This window comes from Phaethon lepturus, unplaced genomic scaffold (assembly GCF_000687285.1).
Source record: "Phaethon lepturus isolate BGI_N335 unplaced genomic scaffold, ASM68728v1 scaffold7112, whole genome shotgun sequence".
In the NCBI taxonomy this organism is placed as follows: Eukaryota; Metazoa; Chordata; class Aves; order Phaethontiformes; family Phaethontidae; genus Phaethon; species Phaethon lepturus.
In genome coordinates this window covers 25,970-35,138 of record NW_010525546.1, presented here as the reverse complement: position 1 = coordinate 35,138, position 9,169 = coordinate 25,970, and the positions used below count along the sequence as shown (strand labels likewise).

General features: G+C 39.1%; 1 protein-coding gene across 1 annotated transcript in view; it reads right to left on the bottom strand.

The window, feature by feature from the left end:
- Nucleotides 1-337: 337 nt before the first annotated feature.
- LOC104617463 (brain-specific angiogenesis inhibitor 3-like) overlaps nucleotides 338-9,169 on the bottom strand; it is a gene marked incomplete at its 5' end in the record, with an annotated part of 33,920 nt that continues 25,088 nt past the window's right edge. The window contains 2 exons of the mRNA XM_010282792.1: nucleotides 338-1,154; nucleotides 3,120-3,224. Of these exons, the coding sequence (XP_010281094.1) occupies nucleotides 966-1,154; nucleotides 3,120-3,224 (294 nt within the window). The remainder of the gene's footprint in view (nucleotides 1,155-3,119; nucleotides 3,225-9,169) is intronic.

Sequence of the window (9,169 nt, the reverse complement as noted above, 5' to 3'; positions counted from 1 at the left end):
TCAAAATTTTCTTTGGGTGCTGTGCATTGAAACTTAACTTATTTTCCATTATTTGTCTTTCTGCAACAAAACAAAAATTCTTATAAAACAGAACAATTGTAACAGTATTCTGACAAGTCCAGTTTATACGGTACATTGTCACAAAAGAATACCTAAGAAAATGCAGAATGTCTATACAAACCTACTAATACGCTTTAGAAACTCCTTGCAAGAGATAGAACAACATACTATTAAAACTCCAAATACATATTCAATATGTGTGTTTTTAAATAAAAATTTATAAGTATGCAAATTTAAGATAAACAAATACAGAATAAAATGCACTAAGAAACTGATATGTAGACAAAGGTTTATTTACACCATACAACATTTTAAATATTTTATACACAGCTGCAGCAGAGAAAGCTACTCTGAGCTTTCCAGAGAAAACTGCAATAATAAAGATGTGAAATATATTATTCATATAAAAGTGAGATTATTACTTTATTGCATTTAAAGCAATGAAGAATGTAGCTCAACAGACATTCATTTAATGACAAAAACTTTGCTTTTATATTATAAAGTAAAAAGTGTAGTAATGGCCAAACAGACTGTTATAAACTTTAAAAACTGCATAAATATATACATTGTGCTTCATGGTGAAGTTTTTTGAAAACTAAACCAAATGAAGCTGTTACAACATGAATCGTTGTTTGAGGTTTATCTATAAAGATTACCTTACAAATCCATTCCACGGGTACTTACAACACACGATGGTAAGAATTGTACACCTGGTTCTCCACTAGCTGCACTAGTGGGAATATACTGTACGAAAAAAACCACTGACATTTGGCACAGGAAGAGCCTGACATAAAGTAGTCACAATGTTCAGACAGGAGCGTCAGGATTCCCAAAGTCTCTTTAATTGTCAGTGCAATGAATTTTTTGTTGTCGTTGTTTTTGTTTTGTTCAGTTTTTGTTTTTTGTTAAACTTCTGTTTGAAAGTCACCTTCTTGCACATCTAAAGGCAAGTTCAGACACTTCTCCCATTCTGCTGGTCTGAGTTCTAAAGCATCTTTTGCCTCTGTGTCTAATACATTTATCGTTGTATAGTGTTGGTAGTCGCCTGTGGTTTTGAAATTGTCCCATGGAGCCTTGCTCGGTGCCGAGTTCTCCTGAAGACCGAAGAAAGAAGAATTAAAACTAAGGATGAAAGAGCGTGTTTCCCTTTTATAAGGCTGATCGCTAACGTGCTCTCATGAGACACAGAAGCCAGAGAGGGAAAATGGCTTTGCAGGGAGCAAGGCTGGTGGGTGTTCAGCACCATTGTGACTCTTTCTCTGTGAACAATCAACACTTTGGCAGGCTCCTTACCTGAGCTGCCAGCCAGGCCCTCTCTTTCAGAAGAACCAATATATGTGAGGAATGGCCGAGTGATCCAGTACCAATAGCCATCTTTTTAACAACAGTTGTGTAGCAAAGCGGGAGAAGAGAAAGGAAGGTAATTGAGAAGAGATTGCTCCTTGAAATATGGAATGGTTGGAAACAGAGATTGCCATCTGGATTTTAAACTGGGGCAGGTGCAGGACAGAACCACAGAAACCTACTCCTTGAAAATGCTGTGAGAGCCACCTTGCTTTACAGGCTGGTGAGCTCATGTGTATTAGGATTAACAGGCTGAAAGCTGGTTATTTTCTACTGAAAGGTTTGGGGTTTTTTTTTTGAATGATAAATTTTATAGGGTAAAAAACATTGGGACTAAACCCAATTTAATTAGTGATTTCTGCTGTAACACGCTGGATGGGACTTAGTTGCCAATACTTAACATTTTTGCACCATTTTGGATGTCTTTGGATTTTCTGCCTGATCTCCAACTATCTTTCATGAGAGGTTCAGTCTCCCTTGAGTCCTGTGTCATTACTGCCTGTTCTGTGCTGTAGACTAAGACACCTGAGGCTGTCCAAAATAGCCCGAGATGCCTATATTTAGGTACCTGGATCACTCTCCAGACTGTCTTGCAAATTGACCATTCCTCTAGGCAGCTTTTATTAGCAGACCTTTCAAAAACATAGCGCTGATGCAAAACAGAGTAAACGCAACTCTTCTACTGAGATTCCCTTTGAGATTTGGAATTAATTCAAGCTTTACATGGAAAGCAAATCTCAAATAGGGAGGCGAATGCAAACTTTACACGTCAGCAAATCTCAGAAGGGGGAGTGAGCAAGAACTGGGTGCAAAATAACACATATCACAGTTAAAGGTTCATCAAAGAATCAGGGCCAAATTTCTGCTGGATTAAGATGATGTAAATAATGTAAATCCATTGGCCTCACATCTGCTTAATACCTCTTCTTCATGTCTGAGAGCAGTTCTTCTGAAAAAGTTATAGAATACAATGATTCTAGCTCAGTTCCATTTAATATACAATTTTCACATTATAAAATTAAACATAAAATTATTACTAATCATAATATTACTGCTAACAGATATCTCACACTAAATTAGCTGTTTTAATTAGACAGAATCAACTATTTACTCGCTCTCATTATCAAATGTAGTCAGGGTGTTATGCATGTGTGTATGAGTGTGTGTGTGTATAAATATGAATTATGATGATAGCAGAGTCAACTCAGGATGATTTAATTTTTGCTTTTCTGATGGTAAATATTTATAAACCTATTATGGAAAAGACACGGCACTGCAGAGACCCTGTGTACTTTCTGGACCGTCTCGTGTATAGGTGAATCTAGCTGGACTTGTTTGTAGGAACTAATTTAATATCTGCTTGCCTAGCTAGAAGAAAAGTCCTGCTCATCAAATTACATTAGTGAGCTGCTTTCTGTATATAAAGTCCTTTAGACTTGGTAGGCTCATACAGATTTGAAATATGTTCCCTGCAGTTCAATTACTTGTCATCTACAATGATGTCAGTGAGTTAGTTATGGTTGAGTTGTAAAATCTAATGAGTCTCGTCACAGGTTAGATTACTGAAAATATATTTTGTTCTAATTTCTGAGGTTATCTAAAGGTAGCACAGAGTGAGGTCTTCTAGGGAAATAACATTGAATTCAAAGGACTCTTGTTTCATTGGTGTTGTTAAGGATCCATCATATTTTAAACACCTAAGAAGGAAAACTTACCATACTGCCTGATTTTGGTACATCCCGAAATCTGTCCAGTGTCTGAAATTTCTGATTTAACTCTTGAAACAATTCCATGTGCCTCTTTCTTGTATGCATGACCTTCTGCAAAATGGAACATAATTGTTTATATTTATAATTGAATCTGTGCTTTTTTAGGAGAAGCATTATTTTCCCGAACATAAGTGAATTGAATTTGGCAGGGCCATCTTTTCCCTATAGACTCAACCAATGGAGGTGAATTGCACTGACCCTTCCCTCTGCTCTGTTTAATGTTCTTCCTGCACACAAGAGACTGTTTTTACCCCACATTTATTGAGTTGCTGAAATCAAGGGACACTGTTTTTGTGCTAGTCTAGAAGTATTTTGAAAGTGATGGCAGTTTCTCAGAAGGATATTTCTCTTGCACATTAGGAATATTTTATAGAATTTCTGTTTTCAGCACGGCTGCTAGTATTTTAATTTTTATAGGAATGCAACAGCAGTTTGTAATGGTCCTTATAAGAATGATTTTTATGAGAACACTGAACTCAGAAATCCTGGCCCAAACCGGAAAAACCCCAAATGTTATGTCTTTTTAATTAGACATATTTTTGTCATTCAGATCACCGTAAAATGTAGTTGAAATGGCATTCATATTAAGAAAAGAAGGCACAGTTTTTCACTTTTACTTGTTTTCTTATTTCATAGACTGGGCAACTGGAAACCACCCTCCCTCTAGCCCATGCACACCTCGCTTTTCCACAAAACCTAATTATATGGCACTCCTGTGCAAGAGGTGGGGACCCCAAGCAGCTCCCACAGTTGGAGGAGCCCTCGGCCATGTATCTGCCTTGGCAGCTACATGGAGAATGAAGCCTGTTTTCAAGCCTAGACTGTCAAGCGTACCATCTGCGTTGCTTCCAAACAAGTTCATGCTCAGCTATGGATTCAGACCGGCCTCTGGAGCAAAGCCGAAGGCTGCTTGCTGTCCAACCAATCTCATGGTTCTGTGGTCTGGGTGGACGGGGACAGGAGGGACTGAGGATGCTTCACCTCAGTCCAACAGCAGATGGGCTCAGCTTGGCTTTTCTTAAGCTTTTGTAACTGCTTGAACTTGAGTTACAGCCAATATTGTTGATAGAAAAGGTGCAGGAGACCAGCATCTATGTATGTCCACTAATTGTCAAGCTTGATTTTCCCTGGCGTTGTGTATGACAAACCCTGCAAATTTGCGTATGCAATGCTTGAGTGTGACCCTTCCCAGCAAGTAACGTTTCTGCCAAGTCTGGGTTAGCACCTTTTAAAATGGAGTGGCTGTAGCTGACCATCAAATAATGCTTTACCAATATCAATTTTAACTTTCATCTTTCATTTGCATTCTGTGTTTATAAATTTCACGAAATGTGGCTGCTCTTTTGGCCACGCATTTCTACCACTACGCTGTAATAACCATATCAACCTTGATAAAGCTCCACTGTAGCTTGAGAACTTGTTTCACTTCTGAGAACAGGAAATTGGCAACATTATTCACAGAAGAGACATGAGATACAGCAAGCAATTAAAGACCTATTAACTTAACATGGGTTGTGGGGTGAAAAAGGGAAACAATTTTGCAGGGTTTGGTGAGGAGATAGCTGATGTAAATTTATGAGGGAAGTTTCACTTAAGTGACTTCCTAGGGATTCTTTTAAGCTATTGATCTATGCTAGACAGGGATAAATGGCAAATCCCATAAACATAGAATTTAAAAAAGAAAGGTTCTACCTCAAAGATTATTATTGGATGAAATAAGGAGACATGCTGAAGGGAATAAAACAGATTTAGTGGGTTAAAATACTGGCTCTAAAAGCAGGAAATAGCACATGATTGTGAAACAAGTATCCCCCATTGGAAACTTTTTAATAGAAGGTTAGGAATATAGAGAACGTTACTTTCTGATATTTTTCTGAATTGTGTACTTGTTAAATAACAAATATGAATAATGCAAATGTCTTAGTTCATTACATTATTCTTGAAGAGAAGCAGGTGGGAGGAGAAATTGAACACTTGCAGTGGGAAGTCTGCCAGAAAAAAAGGCTTTACATTTTATTCTTAATAGCAGAATGACTGGTATGCACATATACCTATGGATCTTTTGGTTGCTTTGTGTTTTCTTGGCTTTCATGCCATAATTCCTACCCACTGACACCTGCTCCTCCCCACTGCTTATAAGGAATGATCTGAACTGTAGGTGCAGTAACTTAAATTTCCAACTTTAACTCTTTTCTTGACTTCTTTTCAATTCCTTCTTAGAAAGCATCATCTTATCTCCTTTCTAGAATATATGCTGCATTGGGTAACTCTCTCTCATGAGAAAATCACCCACAACATATTTGTGGGGGGTTATTCTGTTTTTCTCTATTAAATAGACAATGTGGAGAACACAGCTTTATCAGTCTTAGAAATACATACTTTTTATCATTACAGAGCTGGAGATCTTAACCAATATATACTATGATGATTGTAGTAGCAACAGAACCTGAACGGGATGGAAAAGGAGCCTCTCATGCTGCCCTTTGAAAGCACACCTTCTTTAGGTGCAGCTGGGGATTTGCCCATTAATGCCACATCCCTCCAGAAGCACCTGAGTTAGCCACCAGGCTACAGATGCACATCCTCTGTGGTCTTTCCTGCAGGCTCCATGAAACTCAGGAATGAAAGCCCGCGCTGTAAAGGGGCTCAAACAGAACTGACACCCCTTCCACATTTCTACCTCCACTCACAAGTAACATCAAGTGTGTGTTTTGAAAAGATTAAGCCTTATTCCAATGAGCATCTACTCTCAGAAGAGGATTCAGAGTGTGGATGGCTACCATGAAGATGGGAAGGACCTCAAACATAACTCTGTACCCATCTCCCTTTCTTATCTATGACAGGCTTTTAGCTGAACTCTAGCTCAAGCACAAATGTTCTCATGAAGATTTGTGGCCAATCTTCTTCTTATTATTATTATTCATAATAATAATAATGTAATTCAATTTGCTTTGGAGATCTTCTATATTGTCACAGGTTAAAATGCTCTCTCTCAAATATTGTATGAAACAGATAAGTGAAAAGAACAGATGGGGGAAGGCCTTCCCAGCCCTATAATGGAAACATGCTGTGTTTTCAAGATGTTATAGGTATGATCAGTTGCCAAATATAGAAATGGGAAAGGATTTTTCCCTGCGGGCATATTTTTTTCACTTTTGTCTTCGAAATATCTTCAGATTAGTAAGAGAGTTATTTTAAACTTTTGTGTGAGTTTGTAATGTTCTTATAATGAATAGCTATTGCAGGTGAAATTTTGAAAGAATGCAGCTCCAGCAATTAATGATCAATTTAGCGTTGTTGCTGGTGAGAATATACTGCTCTGTGGAAAGAAGACATTCTGGTATTCACATTAGTTCTGTGTATCCTTGCCCTCCCTCATGGGTGGAGCACAAAAAGAGACAGCGATGACTTGAATCCTGGGGAGCAGGGTAATTAGGCAGTTCTCTGAATTATTTGGCATAAATGTTATTACCAGAGTAGATCCAATTAATGCCTCATAAAACGGGGAGAGTGAGTTGGATGGCTGGGGAAATCCAGGAGTCAGACCCTCTCATAGAATTTAAAGGTAATTGTGATCTTGAATCCTAAAATGCATGTCAATAATACTGTTTAACTCTCCTGTATGTTTTTGTAAGTGTCAGCGCATACCTATTATAAAGTCCTCCTGGGAATTTCCACAGTATCTGTATTTCTGTTCAACGTAATTAGAATGAGTTTTATTTGCTCGGACAGCTGAGTATTAGTGCTGAGCCTTCATGAAGAAGCTCCCCCTCCAGCTTTAGGGAAAAACAGCACATAATGGCTGGGGTTGGAGGGCACTTGGCTGGGGTTACCACAGCCAGCAGAAAGAATCCAAAACACTTAGACCTATGAATTTTGGTCATGTTTTGGATACCAGACTGCATTTAGACTGCATGAATGGGTCTAAATCAATCCTTGGTAATAGCACGAAAAGAGTTGTGATGCTGTTGCAGGTTGACTGTTCATTTTAGCAAACTTCAAAGTTCAACTAGATTAGTCAGTGTTTTGCAAAATCTGATAATGGACAGTATATTATGTAGCAGAAATACCTTCTGCCTACAGACTAAACCCAGCATGTTACAGTTTTTCTTCCTTTTTCTACAGAAAAGGATAATTTAAGAATGTAATGGTAAACTATTTAAAAAGGGAAAACAAGATACAGGTGGCCCAGTTTTTGAGAGCCTCCTCTCTAACCAGCTTAAGATCTGTGATAAGGGCTAGCCAGTTTAAAGGTCATCTTTTTCTTTCTCTCTTTCCTTCAACTGGAGACTTAAGTTTTCTATAACACTATCCAGCACAGTCACAGCACTTTTATTATTTATAGTCCACTGAAAAGGCCCTTAAAACTACACTTGTATTTCTACATACGTTGGAGATAACAGGAACAGAGAGTATTTTATAGCATTGAGTACAGTCATAGTCTGTCTGTGCTCACACTGCATAGCAGCTGGCTTTGAGTTTCATCTGCGACCCTCAGAAAAAAAATAGTTTTCTTGTGTTTCTTTGGTTTTACTTCAAATTGTCCATATTAAGGTGACTGTTGCATTGCAGCCCACTAGCACAGTCTTTTTTTTAGCCATGAACTTTTTTTTTTAAACTCTTCTGCTGAGGTCCCACCTAGAGTACTGTGTCCAGCTCTGGAGCCCTCAGCACAGGAAAGACATGGAGCTGTTGGAGTGGGTCCAGAGGAGGACCACAAAAATGGTCAGAGGACTGGAACCCCTCTCCTATGAAGAAAGATTGAGGGAGTTGGGGTTGTTCAGTCTGGAGAAGAGAAGGCTCCAGGGAGATCTTATTGCAGGTCTTCCAGTACTTCGGGGGGGTTATACGAAAGACGGGGACAAACTTTTTAGCAGGGCCTGTTGTGATAGGACAAGGCATAAGGGTTTTAAACTAAAAGAGGGCAGATTTACACTAGACATAAAGAAGGAATTTTTCATGATGAGGGTGGTGAAGCACTGGCACAGGTTGCCTAGAGAGGTGGTAGATGCCCCATCGCTGAAAACATTCCAGGTCAGGTTGGATGAGGTTCTGAGCAACCTGATCTAGTTGAAGATGTCTCTGCTCACTGCAGAGGCATTGGACTAGATGATCTTTAAAGGTCCCTTCCAACCCAAACTATTCTGTGATTCTATGGTTCTATAAAACTGTGACTCTACAGTAGTCAAACATGTCCAAGACCATTCTCTGGCACCATCTAGCATGGAATGTTCTCCATAAATTGTTCTAAATTCTCTTGGTCTCCAAACTAAGAAGTCTACAACCAAACTGCTTGTTGTGAATGGTACCTAGGTTGCGCTGGTTCCCTAGAGACATTTCAAGAACTGTTGGAAGAGACGATGATGGTCTGGACTAAAATAGTGGAGATCATTCTAAAAATTCATCCGTATAAAAACTGGCATTTTAACATCCAGGAATATTTCCCCAAATGTCTAATTTAGTAACATAAGCATAGCCTGAGGGTTTCTCTTGTATGGGTATGGAGATACATGTGTGATAGGTTGAGAGTGTAGGTGCTGCTGGGAGAGTGTTAAAAGGAAAAGGGTGGAGCGAGCCAAGCTTGGCACAGTCTTGTCCATACTGCATATTTACCATTTGTTATCCTCAGAACCACATCCATAACATTTGTTATCCTCAGAACTGTGGAAGGACGTTGTCTCAGAGAGTGCCAGCTGGCACTGGTCACAGACAAAGAAAAGAAACTATTAAACATTTAAGTAGCACGGCCAATCACTCTAGCTCAACCTGGCCTCCAGGCTCTATTCTATTTTGCAGTCAAGCACTTTGAGGTCAGAATAGCAGCGTTTTGGCCACACAACACTACCTCAGTTCCCTTCATCAGGATGCCTTGCTAAGTGGAGGAATCTGGGTGGCTCTTCGAACATTTTATGGCTTTATTTTGCTTTACCTCAGACAGACAGCCATGCTATGTGTGAGAACACAGGAAAGCCCATGGGCTTAATCAGAGGAACCAT